The sequence below is a fragment of the Podarcis liolepis genome, assembly GCF_965112155.1.
Source record: "Podarcis liolepis genome assembly, chromosome: 6".
Classification (NCBI taxonomy): Eukaryota; Metazoa; Chordata; class Lepidosauria; order Squamata; family Lacertidae; genus Podarcis; species Podarcis liolepis.
Window position 1 is genome coordinate 9535912 of NC_139559.1, and position 27200 is coordinate 9563111.

The following is a 27200-nucleotide window of genomic DNA, read 5'->3' on the forward strand; positions in this document are numbered from 1 at the left end:
AAACTCGGCCCTCTGCATGTTTTGGGACTACAACTCCCATCATCCCTAGCTAACAGGACTAGTGGTCAGGGATGATGGGAGTTGTAGTCCCAAAACATCTGGAGGGCAGAGTTTGCCTATGCCTGTCCTAAGGGAAAGTGGGACATTCTGGCATGCAAATCAGAAACCTGGAGGGCATCTGTAAATCCAGCACTGTCCCTGGAAAATAGGGACATTTGGAAGGGCTGAACCTATAACCATAGCTGTCAACTTTTCCCTTTTCTTGCAAGGAATCCTATTCGGAATAAGGGAATTTCACTTAAAAAAAGGAAAACGTTGACAGCTATGCCTATAACCCACCCGTAATGGAAATCCAGAACGCTTCTTAATACTGTAGAGTGGTACCTTGGTTTAAGAACAGCTTAGTTCATGAGCAACTTGGATTAAGAACGTTGCGCCACTTCCTCCTCCCGCCCAGAGGGGGCGCTCTATGGCTTTCCTTGCCGCTCTGCACTGCTCTCCCCACCAGAGAGAAAGACCCTCTAAGTTTCCGCTCTCTCTGTGGTTCCTTCCCCGCCCGGATTACCTCTGGGCGCCTTCCCAACTGCCACTGCGTGCGACGGAGCAGAGCGTCCTCCTCCGCCTCCCCCCGCAGCCCAACGCGCACCGCCTCGCGCGCAGCGGCCATTTTGGCGACGGGTTCCTCTCAGCCTCGGCGCGGGCGGAGCAACAAGTCTGAAGGGAGCCGTGAGGGAAGGAGAGAAGGAGGCGGAGGGAATGGAAATGGCGGACGCCGCCGCCGCTCGTCTCGGCTGAGGCCCAGGGAGGGAGAGAGGCGCCGGCACCGAGGCGGGAACACGCTCGCTTTCTCCCCCACCCCGAGTCTCTTTGCCCCCCCTATTTTTCTTCGAGCCCCCTTTTTCCCTCCTCTACGGTGAGTGAGGGGCAGCCGCTCCGGGCCTGGCTGGAAAATGGAGGAGGAGGAAGGCGGCGGGAGCGCGGGCGGTGGGTGGGGGGGGGCGGCGGGAGGAGCGACCTCGCCCCTATCTCGCCCTTTCCCCCCCCCGGGGGGGTTAGGTCGGGATCAGGGCCTTTAAAACCGTCGCTCGTGCAAACCCCGCGGTGTGAGACCACAATCGGGTGACGTCGGAGGGCTTCGTGACGCCCCCGGTAAAAGGCACCCCCCGACACTTGAACGTGGGAGGCTGTGGGGGCTGTTGTTGTTTTGGGGGGGTGGAGGCGAGGGAGGGGCGCCCGAGAAATAGCTCCCCGCCTGATGTGTGATAACGTGGTCACCAAAGAGAGGGAGAGAAAAACGGAGGAAGGGCGAGTTTGCGGTGTGTCCCCCCCCCCTTTAATTACAGGCCTTCCGGGTAATTGTTTCAGGATCCGCTTGGCGTCTTAGCAGTACTGTAGTAAGTAGACTCCGGCCCCCGCCGCTCTAAACCCTGCAATTCGTGGTTTGTGGGAGGGGGCATCATCTCTCCCTCCTCTTTATTGTCTAACAGGAAGAGTGACCTTATTTGAGCTTGCCGGCCTGTTTTTCGGTGGCGAGCCTGACCACACCTTCCTTTGGTTTTGGATTAAGAATCTGATTCTTCCTCTGGCTGCTTTTGCAGCGATCTTTACCTTCACTTTATTTCGCCAGCGGTAGCCGCCTTTCCCTTCGCTTGCATGTGTAAAGCTTCCGTTTGTGGTTTTAGTTAAGGTGATCACGTTCCAGGTGTGTGTGTGCGCGCGTGCGTGTGATTTATTTGCACACACATATGGTGATCACTTTGCAGGTATATATATACATACACCTGGAATGTGATCACCGTGTGTGTTTGTGTGTGTGTGTGATCGTAAACGTAAGCCCTGTTCAGTCCAGCAGAACTTAATTCATAGGTAAGCGTATAGACGATTGTAGCCTAGGGCTAGAATCTTGTACACTCTTACTTGGGGAGTTAGTCTCATTGGATTCAATGGGGTTTACTACTGAATAGGCATAGAATTGCACAGTGAATAGTTCAAAGTGGAGGTTATGACCTCTTGCCTGTTCGGTAAGGTCAATTTTATTTTTGTCTGGAAGGCTGTTCCTGCCCACCAATGAAGCTGCCTCCTTTAAGTGTAGTCAGTCTCCCCTGCCCACTATAAATGGTTTTCATGCCTTACTGTTTTGTGTGCTTAGAATTTGGCAAAGGGTAAAATTCTAATTTTTGCTCCAAATACACTGAATAATATAAAAAATGAGGTGTTTCAATAATAGCATGGTTAGGGCAAGTTGTATGCATAACACTTTCGAAAGGGAGAACTGGACATTATTTTTGTTACATTAAGATACTTTTTAATACACGTGTGTAGCTAGATTCCAGTTAAGTCTGTTGTGGCAGGCCTTCATAAGCTTCTGCACAAAAATAACAACTGTATGGTTAATAATACCTAATAATAGGATTGAAGCAGTGCTTTTTCTGGGGGTACGCAGGGGTATACATACCCCTAAACATTTTGTGAAACTAAATTTGGCCTCATTGAGGGGCAGTATTTCAATATGAGTAGGAAAATGAGAGTATTGCTAAATATTTTTTTAGGAAAAAAGCACTGGATTGAAGAGTCTAATCTTCTGTTCCATGCAATCCTATAAGTTCCATTGAACTATTGTTTCGTAGTCATGTATAGGATTGTGCTATAAAAGTGCAACTGTTTGCAGGCAGTGTTTGAAATTAGCCAGGCGCGTTTTGCGACTAGTGTGGGTCCAGTTGTGACCACGCAGAGATCTCTGGATGCCAGGTTATTCCTGGGGGAAAGCAAAATGTCACTTCGAGAAGGATCAGAAATATGTGTTGGAAATGTTAAAAAAGTAATAAATATCATTTTAAAAAAAACAGAAATATTTTCCTTGAAACTTGATTTGTTTTATTCTGGATTGTTTTATTTGATGTTTTAATGGGTTGTAAACAACTTTGAGATTTGTTTTTTAAAATATAAAGTGTTATACAAATGAGATGAATAATAATAACAACCACCCCTCCCCCCATCGGGTGCAGGGGGTGGCGCCTAAACAATCCATTGTGACTGCAACCTTGGTTTAAGGTGCAATTTGACAATTAGCTTATATATGTGAGTTTCTAACATTGTGTGCTTACTCAGGAGTAAGCCTCATTGTGTTCAGTATCTTCCTTTCCCCAATAATATGTATTTTGGATTGCAGTCTAGTGCTTACAATAAAGTGTGTGAGAACTGGAAGACCTGGCAGTAGATAGGTAGATAACTCAGTTGTAGGATACAGTTTTTACTACTGCATGCTTACTCAAGTGACTTTAGAATCTTTTTATATGTTGCCTTTTTAACTTCTGAAGCTGACTTTACTATACTTCTTAATACTAAACTGTGTGTAGTCTGCTGTGGTAATGGAATGGAAAAGCTTTAATTTAATTTTTGTTTCCCTATTTTGGTGCTCACTGGTTTTTAAGGACAGTAAAAGTCTAAATTTTACTTTCTTTAAACTTCCCAATAAGTTGACCCACCTTGAATTTGGAAATGTGTGGAATTCAGTCCAGGTCATTAATTCATATTGACAAAACTCCTATTCTGAGAAGTTCAATTTTGCTTGTGTGTAATTTCCTTTGTCCTTTACGGTTCCTTCTGGGGCAGAAGGTACATTTCCATCTTGCTGTCCTTGGCATCATATGATAACCCTACCATGGTGACATAATAGGTCATTATGAATTTCATAACAATGCAGGTTTCACTCCTTTTAGTATTGTTTTTGTGGTAAAGTAAATGGTAAATGCCTTTGAAGGGGTTTGTTTTGCTCAGTGCCCAGCAGTAGGGCATTGATAACATAAGATACCAACTTTTGTTCATGTATAGTTTGACAGTTTACCATTCTGTCTGCTAGTGCTTCATTGTTGCTTCTCCTTAGATATATCCTGTACTGTACTGTAGTAAATTCTCTCCCTTCTTCCAATTTCTGGGTAGCAAATACAATCATTTTATCTTCTGTACTACTATTAGTACACTTCTGATGTTGCATAAATGTATAATAGTATTACTTAACTTTATATATTGATATGATTACTCAAGATGGCTTTGGGTCCTGGTCTCAGATTGTGCTCAGGATTGCAATTCAGCAGAAGTGAAGAGAAAAACGTTCTATGTAGAGGTTGTTAGCTACATCTGTTTTCTCAGACATTTTCAGGCGGTTAATTCTTAGTACAACTTCTGGATATATTTTTGTATATTTTAGCTGTATTGTTTTATTGTACAGTGGTACCTCGGGTTACAGACGCTTCAGGTTGACTCTGCTAACCCAGAAATAGTACCTCGGATTAAGAACTTAGCTTCAGGATGAGAACAGAAATTGTGCAGTGGTGGTGCAGCAGGCCCCATTAGCTAAAGTAGTGCTTCAGGTTAAGAACAGTTTCAGGTTAAGAACGGACCTCCGGAATGAATTAAGTTTTTAACCCAAGGTACCACTGTATTGCCCTTATTTTTGTAAACTGCCTCATAATCATTCTGGTGAAAGGCAGTATATAAGTTACTTTAAATAAAAGTATTCATATTTTTTGAACTAGCTTACTAGTATATGTTTTCAGGTGGAATTAATCCTGGGTTTATTACATATCTTTCTAGGGACATAGGAATAAACATACTCCTTTGACTGCCTTGAAGTTTGGTTAGAAGAGTTCTGTAGTGATGTATACGGATTTAAAATATTTTTCCGCCTAGGCCAATAGTTGTGTCATGTAAAATTTAAGCATTGGGTGTGCTAATCTGTAAGTTGTTGGTTCAGCTCTCAGAACTGAACCACCACACAAAAAGCATTGGCAGCTGAAGCTTCTAAATCAGGGCTAGGGAACATGTGGCCTACCAGATTGCTTAAATACATGTCCCACCATTCCTGACTATTGGCCATTCTGCATGGGGGTAATGGGAGTTGAAGTCCAATAACACATGAAGGGCCTGCATTAAAGAAATCAACTTGGGCAACAGGACTTCTGGTTAACTCTTCTTGCCCTGCAGTTGGCTCTATGCCCCCCAAAATCTGTTTTGCAGGGTTTCTTAACCCTCCTCAGCAGATTTGTGAGACCGTAGGAAGAAAGATATGAAGGAGTGTGTGAGAGCAGGAAAAAGTAGTTCTGAGAGCTAAAAGGTGAGATGGAATTGATTTTTGCAGCTGGTTTGAAAGTAGGATCTCTGACAGAGTCATCAATCTCACATGCATTGGATGACCAAATTATCCAGCCAGCAGATGCCATGGAGCCACACCCTAAAATTTTTAAATGATAGAACCTGGGGAATTTAAATAAAAACAATCCGAACTATCCAATTCCAGTGTACCACTCTTTCGTTTATTGTCTTCTGTCCCCTCCAGTCTCCAAATTGCCAGCTCTCCCATGGTTGGCTTGAATTATCCCTGCAGTGCCAAACTTGACTACATTAGTCAACTTCTCATAAGTCATTTCTTGCTCTCCAGAAAACATTCTTCGGCCCAAATAATTGTCCTCTGCCCCAATTTTGGTAGAGCAGACATCGCTATCATTTAGTTGTCCTTCTCACAGTTCACCACATATCATTCTGCACCATCCCTCTTTGCTGTAAATACAGGAAAATTATAAATTATGTGTTCTTTTCTCTCCAGTTCACAGTACTATACTCCACATTTCTTGGCACATGGTGCTACTAATTAAAGGGACTAGTGGTGGAAGAAGCAGATGCTATGGCAAGAAAGATCGCAATTGCTGGGTTAACTCTATTGCTCTTCTAAGAAACTCAAATTTTTTGATCTGAAAATGGTTCGGTAATTTGCTTAGCTTATGGTAGCTTGTTGCAGGCCGCACTCAGACCCCAAAGGGTTCGCTCTGGAAAGGCCCATGTTGGACCCGACAGATTTATGGCACTGGGGACTCAAAATTCATGTCTTGTTTGAATTTATGCTGTTTTGCCTATTGTTATCTCTGGATGTCTGCATGATTCTCCATGATCAGTGTGTATCAGAAGTATTACAAAGATACCATATGTCTCCAGTGTTCACCCTTATTGTTAGGAAGCAAACTTTGAGCTTTCTACCACTTGAGAATAGTACTAGTTCAAGGAATTTTGCTTCCTGAAGCAGAGGCCAAGTAGTGCCCTCCTGCAACCTGTTTGGGCCAGCACTTTGAAAAAAAACCACTACTCAGGAATTGGAGCTGTGTGAAGCAGGCTGCTTCATTCTGTTGTGTCCTGCTTGAGAAAGTGGAGCAAGCAAGCTCCCCTTGTTATAATGGTATGATTGACTAGAGAATGACCTGGGATAAACTGAAATATAGTGAAAATATTTTGTAACTTAGAAGCAGAAACTAATTTGAGGTATTTTATATGAGCTATCTAGTGTATTGTTCTTTTGGTGAGGCTGTACAGCATGCATGATAGAGGCATATACAGTAAGTCATATCTCAAATAAGTCTGGTGCAGAATGGTGCCTTGGTAGAAGTCTTTTTTTCTGAGAAGTCAAAATTCAGTGACATTTTAGGAAGGAAATAAGTATTACTCAGTTTTGTAACAGAATGCAAAGGGCTTATCAGGTGATTACAGAAAGAAACACCATCACCTTAATCATTGAAACCAGAGAGACTTTATGGGCTTTGTGCTTTTCTCAGCACAACTAAACTAGAACCCCAGTCATGAGAGAGTTTACTTTAAGTAAATTTGATTCAGTGACCCTTGCCTACAAGTAGTCAGCTTAGTCTCGCTAAGAGATTTAAGTTGGGGCTGGAGCAATTGGAGGTAGAATTATGTTGGAGGAAAGTAATAAAATCACAGGAGAGTTGAAGGTTTGAATTAATAGTACAACCATACTGTCAAGTCTGAAACAGCTTGGGAGACAAGAGGGTAAGATGAGGGAGGTATCACTGAAAACCTCCTTCCTCCCTGTTCTGCTGACAGATTTTTTTGGTCAGTGGATGGTTTCCGTTGAATACTACCCAAAGTGCTAGATTTGTTTAGGCTTCTGTTAACTTACTGGGCCTCGTGCTGGTAGAACCCATCCTGCAACCTTAGGGTGAAGGGTGGGCAATTAATAACAACACTTTTGGGATGAAGCAAATAATTGTTTCTCAAAATCCACATCACATTTCTGCAGTCACCGCAAAAGCAATAGAGATGGAAGAACAAAAGGAGGAATAAGATATGTGTAAATAATGCACACTGTTCTCATCAATAGGCTAAGCATTTCCACAAATTATAGTTAGATGGGAAAGCCTGGGAAAAAATGGGGAAAATTGGAGAAAAACAGGTTCCCCCCCCCGTTCCCCCCCCAAAGTGTTCCCCCCCCCCAGAAAAAAAGGTCTGGAATATTCAAACTATATCAACCCCCCCCCCATTTTCCCTGTTTTCCCCCAGGCCTTTTCATCTGTATTCCTTCCCCCTCAAATAAATTCCAGAGATTAAAGAATCTTAAAACACTATTTTTTAATTTAGTGTTTAGACTTGCTATACTGTTTATATGAGTGAAGTCTGAATATAACTCTTTATTATTGGAAATCAAGGAAGTGTCACAATTCACTGGCAAAGGCCTACTCTACTTTGCCAAACCTGTGTTAGGCATTACAAATATAGGCCATCATAAAACATCCATATATAAAATTTTAAAATATATACAAATAAACAGCCATGTAAAAATATGTAATAATGAGGATTTTCATTGGAGTTTCTTCCTGCTAAATAGTGCCATTCATCGCTGTAAGAAATAATTTTGATAAAAACTCAGCCACCCTTGCTGGTTACTTCCAGGTTAATGTCAGACAAATAGAATTTGATATTTTCATTGTGCCATTATGTTAGACTACCCTGAAAAGGAGATAGCACTCATTTGCATAGCTGGTTGTACAAAGGCCTACTCTGTCATTTCAGTGAAATAATAGCAAATTACAGTATACATGGGTATGTTCACCTCAGAGTGTTTGGTGAAAGGGACCTTCCAGGTAGATTGTGTAAGTGTGGACAATGTTTTCTCTGATCTTGGAACATTCACAAAAATGTCTTCACTTGGGAAGAAAAGCTCATTTTGCCTATTAAGCTGATTATTTCTTTAGCTTATTGAAAGGATATTTGTGTTGGCTTTGAAGAATTACATGTATGCAAAACAGCCAACCAAAAAACTGCAAATAAAATGGACTAGAATAAAATAGCAAGTGCAATATGATATGTAAGGTATGTTCCTTTGCATTTCCACTAGCATGTTGGCCGGTGTCAAAATGGTACATGAGGATATAGGGAAAAATCAGTTCATTTAAATCAATAGGGTGGTATAATTTCATCTCAAAATGCTTGCTAGCATGCTGGTTGTGATTAAAAGTACTTACCTAGTTCAGCAGCAATGTCCCAGGGAGGTGACACCTTGAACAAAATATGCACTGAAAGCTTTGCAAACAACAACAACAACCCAATAAAAGCAGTATACTAGGTGCACACTTCATATATTGAACTAAAGTGTATGGTAGTGTATAAAAAAAATTGAACTGGCTTTCTGACAGAGGATATTGGAGGATCAGCTACAAAATTTATATAAATTGCATAAGCTGCAGGATTCATGCACAAATGAACTGTAGGAAGGGACAGTAACTTGCTTTATGCTATGTTTTTCAACCTATGTTTCCCTTTGTAATGTGTACACATTCTGTGTACAGGTCTCTGGTCTTTATATACTGTATTGCTGTGATGTAGATGGCATTAGTGTGAGAATGGTACTGCATCATAGTGCAAAATTGTATATATGAGCCGTCCTTTTTTTTTTTTTTTGTATCTTCCACTTATTTGATTGTATAAATCCTAGATATAATCCCTGCCAGCCTTCAGTTAAAGAATGTTCATGTTACAGTTGGTTCCTGTCTAAAATGCTGGAGACAAGTGTTTATTGTGGTTTTCTGACAGTTAGATGTAGCAGAATTGAGTTGGCTTACTGATGTCACTGTAAGAGTTGGATATTGATAGTTCCATGTTTCATAAGGGTTATTGGAAAATTAAAATCTAGGCCAAATTTTCTTTCTGGAATTGTTGAATGTCACTGTGAACTAAGGATGTTTTCAGGAGTTGACTCTATCCATAGCCTGCAGCTTTGGTCAAAAAACATCTGCCGCAGCTTTGCACAGTTCTGGCTCTTAGCCGCCTTTGGCAGCAGTCTGCAGCATTCCATCATACCCGGTTGTAAAACATCTCTATTGTTTTGGCAACATCTGTTTTCTCTGGAGTACTCCACTAGAGTAACAAGGAGTTAAGGAAGCGTGTGAGGGAGCGAGGGTGATGTTGGAGGCCAGGACTATAGATTGTGGTGGTGGAACCCTCTTGGCTGGGAGCTTTGAGCATTACAAAAGACAGAGTAAGTGTCAGAATTTGTAGTTGCTTTATTTTGCTCACCACCTCCCTTCTTCTGAAGAGTTAGTACAGACAAAAACAGGGTTCTGTGATATATCCATTAACAGGCTAATGTGTGAACCCACCGTTGTACCAACACCATTTGTGGAAAGTTTTGGTTTATGCTTTTAGCTCCGCTTTCCCCCTGTTAGATTTTTGAGTACATTGTACTGTAATCATGACAGTTCTTCTTGCAAGGGTTCCACTAGCATTATTCTACTAGCATGTTACAGGAAGCAGAATGTCATTGTAAACACCGCTAAAGTCTGTATAGGTTGTTGATAGGAGGAACAAAATAAATAACCTTATATGTGGAATTTGTGGACTGACTACTCACCATTCATGCACATTTCAGTGTGCAAAAAATAACAATCCTTCTTCAGAGCAGCATCTGACCAGTGCAGAGCCAAGCTGAGAGATAAACCCCGGCTGTGCACGGCCAAATTGGCAAGCCCTCTACATGCTTTCTTACAGAAGCACATATTCTCTTTCCTCCTTCAGCTTCTAAGATGGAGGCATGGCAGGTTGGCTGAGTAGTATCCCACTGCCTCCCACATCCATCTTTGATGTGGACAGAGTGGAGGGAGTGGTGGTGTGTAGACTTGCTTCTCCCCTCATCTAGCTTTGAGCTGGAGTGGGAAGGAAGAGGCATGTTGACTTGGCTCTGTGCAAGCTCCAGAGAGCCTTGTTTAGGTTGAGCTCTCCGCTGTGTGTATAGGTCCTGCTGAGCACTGATACATATCTTTATACGGCTTGTGCGTGTATAGTTGTATATAATATTATTGTATTAATAGAGTTTTATACACTAGGGAAATTCATTATTCAGGAGACATAAAAACATTACAGGCATTTCTGATGCATTTTTGTGGTATCCTTAGAGAAACTCCTCAAAGTGTGGTGGATCTTTGGTGACGTCTATCCTATTGCAATGTCCAGGACAGGATGTTAGAATAGCTTACATAATGCAATATTTGATTAAAATGCTTTCATTGCTCATTTCTGCCCCCTCTTAAATTAGGCTTTTTTGTTGAATAGCATAGCTCTTGATGTTCAGTGGTTTTTCCTATGTACTCTGTGAAAAGATTTTAAGAAGTGACCTCTTTGCAGTTATTCCTACCATTGTACTTTCTCTTCCACCAGTCTTGCTAGAATGCACGTTTACTTTGTTTACAAAGGGTCTACCTTTTACTTTCCATCTCCATGCATTATAATTACTTAAATTCTCCTAAGCATTTCTAGCTATTTCCTAACAATGAAAATTTTGAAATGTTTGCTGATCTTTGGGTTACACTGTTGGTGAAATGGGGAGAGAGATATAATGCAAAAGATCAGATTGGCTGTAGACACATTCAGCTAACTGTGAAAAGGTTGACAGCTTAAGAGTCTTTATCTTCAGAGATCCTCTGCTCAGTTTTGCTGGTGGAAATAATATACAGCAACAAAGGGATGAAGACTTTGCGTAGCTTGGCTGCTTATTTTCATGTTTTTTCTTTTAACTGCTGTTCCAAGATCTTGGCTAGAATGAAAAGATTGATGTATTTCAAATAAGCTGATAACTGGGATGGCAAAGTCTGGTTTTGTTATGATAATAGCGACAATGAAGAAGTGACACTTTTGAGTGCCTATGGAAAAGAGACGTCAAATACTTAAAACTAAAGCTCTTTTGACTAGTGCTGGATGAGTTTCAATAGAAATATAACTAGAAAAAACTAGACACTTGTCACTTAAATAATTCCAGTACTTGGTATACCATGTGTTTTTGGTTGCAAAATAGACATCTATGCACAAATGCTGTGTTGGTAATTCCCACAAATCATACTAAGAGAAAACTAACATCTTATTGCTTAATATAGTTTTATAGCTGTGATTGCTCTTGTAGTATGTTAAAATACTTGGCTTGCTTTTTTGAGTGTTTTTTTGTTGCAAACCCAGAAAAGCAATAAGGTTGTGAAGATGTTAGGGTGTTTGTTGCTTTATGTTGTGAAGCAGGGCTAGAGCAGAATCCTATCTGGTAGGTTTCTAATTATGTACTGTAAAAGAGTCATTTTATTTTGTTATAAATACTGTGCATGATTATAATTATACAGTACTGTAACATGAGATGTTTTGATGGTGGTAGCATCTGGTTTGTAGACACTATTAGATAATGTTTGATAGGATTCTCCTTTCTTCCTTACTACATAGATTGATTTAATGGTCATGATGCAGAGTTTAGTGTTTCTGTCACATTACTTTCAACAATCTGATGTTAACAGGTCATATTCCAAATAATTGCAGCACTCTTGAAACTGAGGGATGCTTCAGAGGCAGATTGGGCAATAGGAGATGGGGTCTTCTAACAGATAAAATTCTGTTAGGCATGTTCAGTCTTTTAAGTATATACAAGTAACTCTTTGAGATCCCAGCCATGAATTTTAGCTATTTCTTAAAAATACACATTTCTTAAATAAGCTTTAAACAAAATCAACATATAATACAAATGTTCCAAACCATACAGTGTATTTTTAATTCTATTTCATTGCTATTTGTAAAACGGGGTGTGTGTGCATATTTTTTAATCCAAAAAAGAGCTTTGGCAGAGTAAGCAGATGTTACAACTGATATTTATTATAATTCCTACTGGCATGGATTGTGAGTCGTCATATGTGCTAGAATCCAGGGAGTTTCGTCCTATACTCAGATGGGTGACTGCTAAGCCATACTGTGTGATCTTGTACTCTATATTATCTCACTAACTGAGCTCACAGCAGTGTCATGTTTCCCAAATTTATGTTAAGAAAACACGTTTGGTCCAACTAACATCAACTCTAGCTTTTGAAAAGTTCTGAACAATTAAGTTTTCCAGTAAGTGATCCTAAAGTAGTTGCATATGTATTCACATATTTTGCCATCCCTAGTCTCTATGCATATATTTCAGTTATTGAATTTATATCCCATCCTTCCTCTCACATAAAAAACCTATTCCAGTACAAATGTAGATATATTTCTGTAGTCAAAAGATTGTGATCAAAGGTTCTGAAATATATTGCAACCCGACACATTAGTGTTATAAGAACCTTTGAATCTATCAGAATACTGATAGCATAGAAAGGAAGGAAATTGTATTTATGTTTAGGAAAAATGGCTGTTTTAAATGGAAAGCCACGAGAATCAGTAATGTCACATTGGTATTCCTTGGAATGATTTAGATCAGTCATTTTATATCACCCTTGCTTGTCAGCTGCTGTGGAGTGGCTGAGCTGGGAAGGGCACAATGGAAATGTGGGTTGGCCAAGGCTGCTACTCCATTTCTGGTGTTTCTGCTGCAACTTGCTCTTAGTGACCCCTTCGCATTATGGACTTACTGACTAATAACACTTGTCTGTGTTTTGCATCTAATATTGCAGAAATTGCAATCTCCACTGCTAGTTTTAAAACTTAATCACATCCCCATATGTTGTAATTGGTTAATAGTTATTTGAAGCTTGCAAATCCTAACACCATAGACAATGTATATGCAGGCCAGTATCCAACATGCCAGATGGGGAAATTACTCATTTGTTTGAGCAAGAGTTCAGGGTCTCTTTAGACTGTAGCTCCCTTTTGACTGTGGCTCCACCAGAACTTGAGGGATTTTCAGAAGCTGCATTCAGAAAAGGCAAATGGCTTTACATGCAAGTGTGTGCACGGATTGCACACAAATATACACAAAACTTAGGTTGCTAACTGTTACTTGATAATGTTAGAAAAAAGAAATAGAAAATATTTTCAAGTTAGTGAACACTTTCTACCAGATGGTTGTAGAAGCAGTCTGGAGATGTGACTGAAGCATTAATGATTGATGTAGCTTTCCTTAAGCTTGCAGTGTAGCTTCAGGAGCCTGGAATAGGATCTTCCTGATTTGGCAATTATGTAAAAGGGAACATCTGTAGGCAAGCCTAGCAGTGCTGGAATTGAAGCCTGCCTTTTGTTAAGGGTTCTGCTGTGCATAAATACTGTAACACCCACCCATCCCAATTTTCAAGTGATGAGAGACTTCAAGGGTTATTCTTCAAGTGGTTATCCTGGCTTTGATTTCCTTAGAATAAAAGTCACTGGAGTCTGTAGTGTCTCCACGTTGTGTGATTTTATTTACACACATATACAAACTGAGCAATAAGTTTGAAGGGCTTACAGAGTCCCAACGGATCTTGCTCTTTCATTGGATTTCTAGGGAGGGTCCTGAAAGCCATAGCTTTGGTTTAATCACAAAGAACAAGTCATGCCTCTGTGTCTTCCCGGCTCCAGAGGACACGAGGCAAAAGCTAGACCCTGACTTCTTATTCTTCTGCTGCTAGGGTGCCTTGGTCTCCAGCCTGGTGAGGGATGGAGGACCTACCCCCTCCTTCTGGAAACAACACTAGCTAGTTGTTTCTATGACATGCATCTGTACATTATCAGTTCTTTAGACATATAAATGGATGACTTGGTCCAGGCTTCCTCAGCCTCGGCCCTCCAGATGTTTTTGGCCTGCAACTCCCATGATCCGTAGCTAGTAGGACCAGTGGTCAGGGATGCTGGGAACTGTGGTCTCAAAACATCTGGAGGGTTGAGGTTGAAGAAGCCTGACTTGGTCAGTCCCATTCACTTGACTATCCAATGCAATCACCAATCATGTGACAGCACTTATATTTACTCTAATGACACCTTTGTGCCTGCGTCCACCCAATTCAAACCCAAGATCCCCCTCCCCTCATTGTGTATATATATATATATGCTTGCAAAATCGGTAAACCTTTTGAAAGCTGTTTACCTTACCTTTTGAAATCTGTTTATAAATAGGCCTGTTCCCTGCAGCATTTTTTGCATGCTGCCCTTGCTCTTGGTTTGGGGGAGTTTGAGAAAAGGGGCCTCTGTTAAGTCTTGCGGGAGTCATCCACATGTGGTAGCTGACCCTGCTCAGCCAGCTTATTGTGTTTAACATACAATATTATCCCCTTGCTCCAGGGTAGAGTAAAATTGCAATGTATTCTCCAATGCAGTGGAGAATTTCCAGCAGGAGGAAGTGAACAAATTGTATGCCAACTGCTCTTTATGCTAAAGTAATGTCTAATTACTTTTCCCCCAAATTAAACACATTAGGGGTTTAGTGTATAACATGCGTTCTTTGCATAATGGCCAATTATTCTGTCATCTAACTGATGGGATATGACTTTTAGTATTATTAAAGTATAAGCTGATGATTAGGCTTTTAGTTTTGCTTTAGAATTAAAGAGATACTTTTATAAAGAAATTGAACAAGAAATGATTAGCCAACTTTTTCCCTCTTCCTTCTGGCAGATCTTTTAAAATTGCATGATGTGTGATGAGTTGGAGCTTCTTAACAGGGAGATTGGGAGGTTATTACAAAGCAGCAACGTGGAAGGAAGCTCCTTAAACTCAGAATCTCTTCAGCCGTCAAGCTCTGATTCCTGGGATGTAGCCACTGCTTCAAGCAGTGGAACACAAGGCAGTTTAGTAAAGGTATCAAATACCTTATTGTTGTTACAGGGCTCCCATGATAACTTGTCCTATCATAGTAGACTTTATTTGCATAGTATTTAGAAAGCCATCTAGGATATATGTTGGCACACATTATCTGTAAGTGGTGTCGAATTATAATGTTGCTTAATGGTTGATACAATTCAAGGAGGAATACTTATGCCCTGTTTATTTGAGAAAGAAACATTTCAAAAGTCTATGCTAACATAGACTTGGCGTGCCTGGCGTGCTCTGGTCCATGGGGTCACGAAGAGTCGGAAACAACTAAACAAAACAAAAAAATGCTAACATAATTTCCCCTGAGGTAACCAAATAATAAGCCCTATCTTAAAATGCAGTTTTAGGGAAGAATCATCCTTTTGTGTATGGCATAATATCTGAGAACATAAATCAATTGAGAGAATAAAATTGCATTTGATTTTTCTGTAGCATTTTTTGTGGTTGTTAGAGCCTAGCTTTGTCTGAAGATGGCACTTACAACAGTTTTGGCCATATTTAATTTCACCCCCCCATCTCTTTTTTTGTTTTCTGCACTGAACAAATGGTATTGACACAGTATTTAAAGTGCTGTCCCTTTAAATGAGATGGGGTAGAACCTTCAAGCTTTTGATTTCTGGTGGTTGGGATTTGTCAGTTGGGCAAATCCCTGTGTTGGTTAGTGATGGAGAGAGCGAGAATTGGCAGCAAAAGCTCTAGAAAGAAAAACTCAAAAGTAAGAAATTGAAACAAGGGATGTTTTAATACTGAAGATCTGTTCAAAAACCTTAACATGTAACTTGTTCTTCAAATCATCCCTCAAACAGGAATACCCATATTTTATAGTAGGATGAAGAATTTTCTTTTGCAAGTATTCATTCTATGACTTGACAATAATTTGAAGCTATAAATTACCTTAGTACTCTTTGATTTATAAAAATACCTGTGCCCAATTCCATTCCTGTAAAACACTGATAGAGGCAAAACTTTGAAAGTTGTGGTCGAGTGTAGCATTCATAAATGGTTAATGCTTAATAGGTTTCATCCTGTATGTAATGTAATGTAATTATCCCCTTTAAAAATACATTGGTGCAAGTTCTAATAATTTAGTTAGTGTGAGCAGGATCTCTTATTTCAAATGGGTAAGAAGTGGTAACGCAAGTGAACAACGATCTAAATACATTTTTTGTAACAGGCAGCCAAACCAAGTGCAGCATTCCTGGTTTCGGAGTCAACAGGATGGCATCAAGATGAACTTTGTGCTTCTGACTTCCCCAGAACACCCTGCACTGTAGGGCTTATGCTGAGTGACTTGCTTCTGCCCTCCAGTGATTCTTCCTTTGGTTTAAGTCAAGAGGGAGAAAAAATACTGGAATCCTCTAATGCTATGTCAGGTAAAAGCATTTAGAGGATATTGGAGCCTATTCTATTTCATTTGCTTTTTCTGGAAATTGGGATCCACCTTCTTATTTCATAACCTTTCTTTACTATCCAAAGTAAACATATATTAAGATCTTAATTATATACTGTGTTCTGTTGTATTGCAGTCTCTTCAGAATTCTATTGTACTTTATTTTTCTGTATATAAGACAATGTTGTTTGCTAAAAAAAAATAGTCAAAAATTAAGGGGGGTCTTATACATGGATGGTGAATGCACAGGAATTAAACTGTCCCTCCCAGGTGCCTGGCTTGGGCAATCTCCCAAAAAAGCTCAACTTTGGGCGATCTTGGGTGTTGGTGGGGCACGCCTCGCTGCTGCCCACACGCCCCCCCCTGCCAGTGCTTTGAATGTTTAATAAAATGTCGAAGTTGTTCCGTTTGATGTTTAAAATGTTGATTTCTTAATTTTGGGTTCAAAAAAATAGGAGTCATCTTATACATGGGGGCATCTTATACACGGGAAAATACATTAATTATGAAAGCAAGTCCTAGCTGTGTCCACATTGCTGTGTGACATTGTGTCATATAAACATGTTTGTGGAGTTTTGCGGCTCAAAGCTGGGGACTTTGTTGATAATTAGGCAGGGGACAGTTGTCTGAAGAAATTCAGTTCTGAAAAGATGGAAGTCCAACTTGAGTAGGCTTGCTGTAAGCAGAATAAATTGTGGAAATAGTGTTATGGCACACCCAGTACGAAGATTGTGTAGGGCTGTTACTCATTTCCCTGCTATTCCATGGGACAAAAGGCATGGACCCCAATCCAGAAGATTTTTCCAATATATTGTGAACGAGTCTTGCCTGGATTCAGTATCTCAGGAAGTCCTTTAATGGAATGTGCTGTCTCTCTAATACTGTATGGGGTGACTGGTGAAAATTGTCAGGGTCCCAGTGGGCATGGAAAATGTAGGAAGGCAGACTTACAGACCAGTTTGTGATGTACAGAACATGCTTCCTATTCAGGCACCATTCTTGGATTATGAGCAGTCACTGGAGTGGGGGCCCATAGTGCCGCTGACGTGTATGGTAACAGTTTCTTTATTCAGAGTAGCATAACTGAGGTTATAGGTAAAAGGGAGACCGGAAAGCTATATGGTTGGTGTCTGTGTCCAGGCAATGTGCACTAAGTCAGAATCTCTGGCGTGGGCAGGGGAGCAACTGGAAGTACCTTGTATTATGCTGCAGCACACCCAGAGTACTGCTCGGTTTGTTTCTGGCAGACAGCGATTGTGGAGTTGGGAAGAAGGCGAGTGTGGGAACATGTTTGAGCAAGTGCATGCTTTAATTGTCTAACCTGTTCCCTTCAAGCTATATTTAATGTAACAGACAACATACAGTGGTGCCCCGCAAGACGAATGCCTCGCAAGACGGAAAACTCACTAGACAAAAGGGTTTTCCGTTTTGGAGGTGCTTCGCAAAACGAATTTCCTATGGGCTTGCTTCGCAAGACGGAAATGTCTTGCGAGTTCCTGCGGGGTTTTTTTTCCTTTCCCCCCTTTTTCTAAGCCGCTAAGCCACTTATCAGCTGATCCGATAAACTGATAAGCCGCTAATCCGCTAATCCGTCAATGGGCTTGCTTCGCAAGATGAAAAAACCGCTAGACAAAGAGAATCACAGAACGGATTCTTTTCGTCTTGCGAGGCACCACTGTACTTTGGACTCCACACATGCTAAAATAAACTCAATGGTGCATTCATAGGGTAGGAAGCTGTCTTATACAGTCAGGCTGTTGACCCATCTAGCTTGGCATTGTCGATAGTGACTGGTAGAAGCTGCCCACGGTTTCAGACAGAAGCATTTCCCAGCTCTACCTTGAAGATTGACCCTTTAGACAATATGTGTACTGTGTTCAAAATACGCTGTATCTGTAGGACCATTACAAAGTTCTGCTTTTTTAAGAGTCATCAGCTGTCTAAATCCCTTCGGGACTCTTTCCAGGCCTCACCCCTCATTGGCCCTCCTTCACACCCAGGGTGTTTCTGTGATGTGTCGTAGAATGCGATGTGTCGTTGAATGCTGATGAAGTCTCTAGCTGCTTGCCTGGATGGATAATAGAGGGTGCGTGTATGTGTCTATAGAAAGTAGTCTACTCCAAAAACAAACCTACATTAGTTGCTGTACCCATTTTTGTCTCTGTCCCCACCTGTGATCCTCAGAAGGGAATGTTGCTTCAGGCTGAAAATGGTGCCCCATCCCAATCTAAATATTTTAATGAAATAGCTAATTTGCTTTTCCATGTTTATCAGGTTGAAAGTAAATCAGTGTTAAAAACCTTTTGTGTTTGTTCTTTTTCAGGGGTGACATATGGGAATAGTGTTATCACTGGTGTGAAAGAAGAGAATCTGGAATCTCTGGCACTGGATTCTGAATCTAATATGGAAACCCGTTCTCTTGGTAAATTATTTTGTTTAGGAAAGTGTCTAACCTGAATAAAGCTTCTAATTGTAATTACTTCCATTTCTGATTATTAGGCTGTGAGTACTATTGCTTATATAGCCAAAACTGTACCACCCATTCACAAGAGATATATATTGGAAGGTTTGGTGGTGACCTCAAGGTTTGCAGAAGTACAAAAGTATTTTTTAAAACAAAATAAGTAGCAGGAAACAGCCCAGTGAGGATTGAGCATGTGCACTGGTCACAGAATGCTGATTGGTGGGGAAAGGCAAATGAAGTAGCTGGAACCTCAAACACCTGACACTGAAACCTTTTGTTAAAGGTTCCAGTTGCCTATACAGTGGTACCTTGGTTCTCAAGTTTAATCCGTTCTGGGAGTCGGTTTGACTCCCAAAACCGTTCAAAAACCAAAGTGCAGCTTCTGATTGGTCACAGGAGCTTCCTGCACGCAAGCGGAAGCCGTGTTGGATGTTAGGCTTCCGAAAAATGGGTTTGCAGTGTTTGAAAGCCAATTTGTTCAGGAGGCAAGCCATTCGAGTACCAAGGTACCACTGTAATAATACTGATCATAGTCTGCATTGATTTGCAATGGAAGTTAATAGTTTTAATAGTTATTGGTCTCTGACTCAACTCTTAAGAATAGGAATAAGAATAATTTATTTATACCCCACCCATCTGGCTGGGTTTCCCCAGCCACTCTGGGCGGCTTCCAACAGAGTATTAAAATACAATAGTCTATTAAACATTAAAAGCTTCCCTAAACAGGGCTGCCTTCAGATGTCTTCTAAAAGTCTGGTAGTTGTTTTTCTCTTTGACATCTGGTGAGAGGGCGTTCCACAGAGTGGGTGCCACTACTGAGAAGGCCCTCTGCCTGGTTCCCTGTAACTTGGCTTCTCACAGCAAGGGAACCACCAGAAGGCCCTTGGTGCTGGTCCTCAGGGTCCAAGCAGAACGATGGGGGTGGAGACGCTCCTTCAGGTATACTGGACCGAGGCCGTTTAGGGCTTTAAAGGTCAGCACCAACATTTTGAATTGTGCTCGGAAATGTACTGGGAGCCAGTGTAGGTCTTTCAAGACCGGTGTTATGTGGTCTCAGCGGCCGCTCCCAGTCATCAGTGTAGCTGCCGCATTCTGGATTAGTTTTAGTTTTCGGGTCACCTTCAAAGGTAGCCCCACATAGAGCGCATTGCAGTAGTCCAAGCGAGAGATAACTAGAGCATGCACCACTTTGGCGAGACAGTCCGCGGGCAGGTAGGGTCTCAGCTTGAGTACCAGATGGAGCTGATAAACATCTGCCCTGAACACAGAATTGACCTGTGCCTCCATGGACAGCTGTGAGTCCAGAATGGCTCCCAGGCTGCGGACCTGGTCTTTCCCCATTCAGTTACCCCATTAAGGACCAGGGAGTCGTCCACACCTGCCCACCTCCTGTCCCCCCAAAAACAGTACTTCTCTCTTGTCAGGATTCAACCTCAATCTTTTAGCCACCATCCATCTTCCAGCCGCCTCCAGACACTCACACAGGACCTTCACCGCCTTCACTGGTTCTGATTTGAAAGAGATGTAGAGCTGGGTATCATCCGCATAATGATGAACACCCAGCCCAAACCCCCTGATGATCTCTCCCAGTGGCTGCATGTAGATGTTGAAAAGCAAGGGGGAGAGGACAGAACCCTGAGGCACCCCACATGAGAGCCCAGGGGTCTGAACCTCATCCCCCCGACTTTCTGAACATGGCCTGGGAGGAAGGAGTGGAACCACTGTATAACAGTGCCCCCAGCTCCCAGCCCACTAGACGGTCCAGAAGGATGTTATGGTCAATGGTGTCAACAGCCGCTGAGCGATCCAGCAGAACTAGGAAACATATATATAAATAGATGTAAACTGCTTTGATATTTTTATGATAATAGCGGTATATAGATATTTTTTAAAATAAATAAGTAAAACTTTTCAGTTACTTGACTCTCATATACTGCTACAGAACATAAATAATTGTATCTCTTGTATTTGGGGAATGTCCTATTCGTTATAGGTCAGCATTGCCCAACCTGATGTATTCCAGTGTGTTGGGCTACAATTTTCATCATACTATCCAGGGTTGATGGGAGTTATAACCTAAAGCATTTGTAGGTTACCAGGTTGGGGAAGATGGATCCAAGCCAATAGACAAATGGCTAGTTGTACTTGTGAATTCATAACCCTGAGCAGACTTTTATATAATAGGCTGAGTAATATGTTGTCCATTCATCTTGATCATAGTCTCCACCCTCCCATTGCCAGGATAGGTAGCTGCCATATTGGTGAGCTGACAGTCATTTGTTGATTAAGCCTAAAAGGGAAGAGGCGCGGAAAAACAAGGTGTAATGGACAGAGAAACTTAACACTATGCCCTGTTTCTACTATAACCTTGCACTCTGTTTAGTTGGAATTTCACGAGGAAGTATGTTTTTGCACAAAAGTTCAAAAATGAAACATACACAAGAAGAAGTGTAAAACATGTTACTGTTTATGGGAAGGCAATTTTAAAATCCATGTTTAAAATATGCAATTCTTTGTATCATTTCTCTTCAACATCAGCTTTGGATGACAAAAGTGAGCAAAGCAATGACGATGAACAAAAAACAATTAAACCCACAAGTAAGGAGTTCAAGAAAACTTGGGGGTTTCGGAGAACTACAATTGCAAAGCGTGAAGGTTTAGGGGATGCTGAAATGGACATCACCGAACAGTCATCTCCACAGCAGCAAAGTCTGGCTCTTAGGCGTAGTGGGCGACAGCCCAAACGCACTGAACGGGTAGAAGAATTTCTTACAACTGTAAGGCGCAGAGGAAGAAAGAATCTTCCCACAGCTCTTGAGGACTTGAGCGAGCCAGCATCCTGCCATGTTACTGACATTGAAACTGCTTCTGAAGGCAGTGTAGAAAGCATGTCAGATGTAAAAGCCATGTCTCAGAAGTGTCACTCCAAGGACATTAAGGGCCAGCCAGCTGGGAAAGGGAGAGCCACTAAAGAACATGACTATGAGGAAAGGGAGGATGATTCATCTGACAGTGATAGTGATGGGTTAACACTGAAAGAGCTACAGAACCGTCTAAGAAAGAAATGTGTCGAGCAGAAACCTACAGAACTAACTCTGAAGGAGTTACAGAATCGCCTCAGGAAAAAACATCAAGAACAAAATCCTACAGAGACAGTTGATGTTCAAGCAGGCAACCAAATTAAGACCGAAATAGCTGTAAAGCAAGAACCAGAAAGTATAGGCAATACCGAGGCTAGAGATCAAGGAACAGTTCCCAAAGAAATGAGTGAAGCAGTTCAGGTTAAGAAAGAAGGAAGATCTCCTGTACATACTGGGGATGAACCTGAAGAATCCAAAAAGAGGAAATCAGAGTCTGAAGTTTATGATCCTAGTACTCTGTACTGTATCTGTCAGCAGCCTCACAACAACAGGTATTACCTACTTATTTATTTCATAAAATTTATACACCGCTTGATTGTAAAAAAACAACCCCTCAAAGTGGTTTAAAAAAGATAAATGAGGAAAATCAAGAAAAATTCACACCCATACTTTATGGGCGTTAAAATAGTTTTTCACAAACTCCCCTGCACCCCGCCACCAAATAGTTTCTAAAATAGCTACAGTGGTACCTCTGGTTATGAACTTAATTCATTCTGGAGGTCCATTCTTAACCGGAAACCGTTCTTAACCTGAGGTACCACTTTAGCTAATGGGGCCTGCCGTGCAGCCGGCACGTGATTTCTGTTCTCATCCTGAGGTAAAGTTCTTAACCTGAGGTACCACTTCTGGGTTAGCAGAGTTTGTAACCTGAAGTGTTTGTAACCCGAGGTACCAATACATAGTAGTTGGATAAAATCTTTAAACATGAAATAGACAGTTTTGAAATTTCTGCTCTTAAGAGACAGTCTATTATGTACAAGAACTTTTTATAGAGGTTTGAAAGTTTTGAGTGATAGAGGGATAGTTGTTGAATACAGTTGAGAGAGCATGTATATGGAACTTTCAAACAACAATTTAATTTTGTGTTGCTATGAATGCACAATTTAAAATACATCTGCTGTGCTACCACATGGCCCTTCACATACATCTACCACTGTTGTTCAGTCCCAGTAGTCTGAGGTACAGAAGTTCTAATTTAGGGTGGAAGCGTTCATATGGTCTAATCAGTCAAGAGGGAAGTAGTACTCTGAATTTTCAGGAAGGGGAAATGCAGTTTTGGGAAGGCTTGTTATAGGATCATGGAATTGTAGTGTTGGAAGGGACCCTGAGAGTCATGTGGTCCAACCCCCTTCAATGCAGGAATCTCAGATAAAGCAACCATTACAGATAGCCATCCAACCTCTGCTTAAAAACCTCCAAGGAAGGAGAGTCCACAACCTCCCGAGGGAGTCTGTTCCACCGTTGAACAGCTCTTAACATCAGAAAGCTTTTCCATAGGTTTAGTCAGAATCTCCTTTCTTGTAACTTGAAGCCACTGTTGTTCCTGAGTAGTCTGTAGGAATGCAAAGGTGACAAAGAAAGACAATTGTATATGGGTTTAGCAAAGCAGTGGGAGTCATATGTAGGGGTGAAATTGCATCATTTACTGAGACATTTGGGCGTTTAATTATGTAAAGAAAAGAGTTAAATGGGATAACGAATAAGCTTTTGTCTGATTTCATATAGATGTGGGATCTTTTTTATTTACTGTTGTGGTGGTGATATGACTAATGTTATTGGCTGTATTTGATTGTAATCAGACAGATTTTGTAAAACTGAAGTATTTCACATTGATGATATATTTTTGCCAACCCTTTCCTTTTTTAGGTTTATGATTTGTTGTGATAGATGTGAGGAATGGTTTCATGGAAACTGCGTAGGGATTTCAGAGGCTCGTGGGCGACTCTTGGAAAGGAATGGGGAGGACTATATCTGCCCAAATTGCACCATTCTGCAGGTGCATGATGAGACAGTTATGGATGCAGACCAACAACAAACCATGTTGGGACAGGTAACAGGTGATGGCACAGAGCTTACAAGCATAGGAACTGTTGAGCAAAAGTCCATTGAAGACCAAGGAATCAAGGGACGGATTGAAAAGGCTGCAAATCCCAGTGGAAAGAAAAAGCTCAAAATATTTCAACCAGTGAGTATTTAATTTGTAGTGACATGAGGCTAAGTGTGTTTCTAGTGCAACTGTTCTGGTTCAGAACTGAAGTGAAAGAAAAAGTCACCCTAGGTATAATTAAATTTTGTATTTTTTGTATGTTAGTTATAGTATTAAGCAAATACACTACTTAGATATAGGTAATTCATTATACTTAGTGAATCAGAATACTAATATATTTTAGAAGAGGAAATGGGGAAGTATTGCTCATTCTTAGCTACTTTGGTTGCATCTGCATGCTTTTCTGTCATTCTGTCTTAGTTCTCCCTTGCTATAGGGCTATAATTGGATGTTTGTTTAAATGTTACCAAGTTTCTTAGACATTACATTAACAAAATGCTTTCTCTTTTCTCTCTATTTCCTACCCCCTAAGTATCTCCTTCCACAATTGTCCTATTTATCCTGTATACAAAGAAGGAAAAGGTGGGGTGAGGGAACAACATATTCGTATGGAATAGTTATAGCACACACACCCTGCTGCAGAGCTATCCATAACCATAATTTCTTTTTGTCTTGTGCTTCAGTTATTTTAAAAATAGGGAACAGATTATTATGAAAGCCTCTGCTCATTTCTGAATCTCAGAAGTTGCTAACTGCTTCCTAGGTTTCTGTATATCAGGAATAGGAAGTCTTTGACCCTGCAAATGTTAGTCTGCAATTCCCATCATCCCTAACTATTGGCTATTTTGGCTAGGTTTGATGGAAGTTGGAGTCCAAGAACATTTGGAGGATCAAGCTCCATGCCTATCAAGGCTATACAGTAGACCCTCTGGATATGAACTTAATTCATCCAGGGGGTCCGTACTCACCCCGAAAAGTCCATATCCGGTGGCGCCGCTTATGCACATGCACATGGCGCAGTAGAGCGCTTCTGTGTGGCGAAACCTGGAAGTATACACTTCCGGGTTTGCCACATTTGTAACTCGAAATTACATCACCCGACGGTAATATAACCTAAGGTACCACTGTACATGATTTCAATTTCTGTTGTTAATTTTGTTGTAGAGTTGATTAGAAGTTACTAGAGAGTTCTGGCATTTTTATTGCAATGTGCCATAATCTAAATCCTTTTTCTATTGGTCTTGCCTGAAAAGGCCCAAATCTACTTTCACTTTATAAAATAAGTAAGATTTATAAAAATAATCAGCATAACTGTTGGGAGATGAATTATTAAAGCAGATCCTTCCTCCACACATTTGATGATAAACCAGATGACAGCACCAGATTCTGGAGGCAAATTATTATAGTAGACAAATTATGCAAATTTCACTTAATCTTATACTATACATGATCTATAACTCCATGAGTAGAACTTACCATGGACTAATATGGAATTTGCTAATCCCTAGTTTCTAGTAAAAACATAATTCAAGACATACCTATTCTGGAATAGATTATCAAAGTGTGGAACATACCAGAAATTGGGGTGGAGGAAACAGAACAGAGTTGAGAGATGGGAGACCAACCAAAGAGTATTTAGAAAGTGAGGAATGGAGTACAGGGGGATGGAAAGGGAAGGAGAAATGTCCCAAATCAAATGAGATGTCTGCATTTCAGATTATCTCTTTACTTTCCCTACACTCATTCCGATGAGGTTCAGGCGAGGGCGCCAGTCTTCCAGGGAGCCTTGGTGGGGAGAGAGAAAGGGGGGAAAGCATTCTTTCTGTGAATTCCTTTCATTCACTTATGAATTCACACTGATTAGTCTAGATAACAGCTCACCTTTACGTGGGAGGAATCCTCCCAGAAGGCAAAAAGTAGATTCCACATCCCCACTGGCCTTGCTCGTAGAGGTTGTCACCGTGTCAGAACTTAACGTTACCCTACTTAGTCAAGTAGACTTGACTAATTCTAAAAAAACAAAAACCCAAGTTCTATAAATCTTTTTAGAATGTACATCCAAACATACATGTAGAAACTTTGAGTAAGAAAAACACCTATAGATTGCAAAATGCAGACAGTCTTTAGCACATGAACACATATCAAAAAGATAGAAACAGATGAAAAATAGAAGAGCAAACCACCATTAAGAAAAGCAATTCTTTAAAATATATCTGAGCCTTGTCAAAGTGCATGTAAGACAGCTCTGTTTTTAGCATTGTTGTGCCAAAATCTTGCCAGTGATAAAGAGGTTAAACATTTTTCTTTTCTTTTTAAATTTCTTGTGCTGTTCTTCAGGTAGTTGAAGAGCCTGAAGCAGCCAGTTGCATTGGCCCAGGGTGTTCTAATGTTGCTCAGTCAGGTTCTGTGTACTGTGGTCATGAATGCATTCTCAAACATGCTGCAGCCACCATGAAGTTTCTAAGTGAAGGCAAAGAGCAAAAGCCAAAAGAGAAGACCAAACCAAAAGTTGAACGAGCTGTTGCCGTAAAACCTCAGCCTATGGTAAGTCTGAATTGTTTTTGAAGTAAATAGCCCTTCCCACACCACACACAGAGGGAGATCTTGGAGGAACAGACATTTTGTAAAATAGAAAAAAAATCATTTGCATAGTAAAAGATCCAGATTTTTCATCAAGTCATTTTGAGTGCTCCTTTCATGAGATCTCATCATTCTATCTAACTAAGAACATAATATCTTTGCTGGATCAGAACAAATGCCTATCTATTCCACCATCCTGTTCCCTCTGTGGCTTATGAGAAATGCACAAGCAGGGCGTTTCCACTGTTGTTTACCTTAGTATGGTAATTAATTTTCTTCCTGTAGTATATAACCATTGATAGCCTTATACTCAAGAAATTTAACTAATTCCCATTTAAAGCAGTCTATGTTGGTTATTATCATACTTCAATGATTTTATACTGTGTGAAGAAGTATTTCCTTTTGTGTGTCCTGAATCTTCTATCCATTTAGCTAATTTGAATGATCACAACTTCTGGTGTTGTAAGGGGGGGGGATCACATTTTCCATCCTAAATCCCACCACCACCGTTCCTGTGAGAGCAGCATTATCATATATATATATGTCTGCTTTCCTTTACAGAATCATTAAAAGAACTGCTGTCTCCCCTAAGAATATGCTGTTTTATAGCACTAGTTACAAAGCAATCTACAACTTAGATTGTTAGCCACATTAAGACCAGAGGGTATCAAAAAAAGCAAAACTCTAACACTCCTTGAAAAAGACATTTGATATGTCGCTGGCACACACAGGTTCAGAATTGCAGATTAGTGCCCCATTTGATCTCATTAAGCTGATGCAGTTCTCATAATGGCCTCATACAGAGGTTCTTGCTTATAAAAGCATACATGAGAACAGGGATCAACACACTAAGCTGTGCCTCACTGTTGCTCACCAACTCATGGAGAGCAAAGATCTACGTTTTTAATGGTCCTAGCAATAGCATAACAATTTATTGCAGAATAGAGAATG

General features: G+C 40.8%; 1 protein-coding gene and 1 long non-coding RNA gene across 12 annotated transcripts in view; one reads left to right on the forward strand and one right to left on the reverse strand.

The window, feature by feature from the left end:
- Positions 1-581: 581 nt before the first annotated feature.
- The window catches only part of DIDO1 (death inducer-obliterator 1), a 67433-nt gene continuing 40814 nt past the window's right edge, over positions 582-27200 (forward strand). For 3 of the 11 annotated variants that reach the window (XM_083507305.1, XM_083507298.1, XM_083507297.1), the window contains exons 1-5: positions 582-913; positions 18561-18659; positions 21240-22113; positions 23489-23807; positions 26007-26213. In XM_083507305.1, coding sequence (XP_083363431.1) covers positions 18641-18659; positions 21240-22113; positions 23489-23807; positions 26007-26213 — 1419 coding nt within the window. In that variant the 5' untranslated portion in view covers positions 582-913; positions 18561-18640. Of the gene's footprint in view, positions 914-1288; positions 1395-14649; positions 14833-15230; positions 15622-16021; positions 16221-18560; positions 18660-21239; positions 22114-23488; positions 23808-26006; positions 26214-27200 lie in introns of those variants that run through there. The other 8 variants (XM_083507296.1, XM_083507306.1, XM_083507301.1 and 5 more) reach the window with 8 other exon arrangements.
- LOC310708904 overlaps positions 18681-27200 on the reverse strand; it is a 53003-nt gene continuing 44483 nt past the window's right edge. The window contains exons 13-15 of the long non-coding RNA XR_014527188.1: positions 25551-25679; positions 23022-23174; positions 18681-20209 (exon numbers count right to left, since the gene is read on the reverse strand). This is a non-coding gene — a long non-coding RNA (uncharacterized lncRNA). The remainder of the gene's footprint in view (positions 20210-23021; positions 23175-25550; positions 25680-27200) is intronic.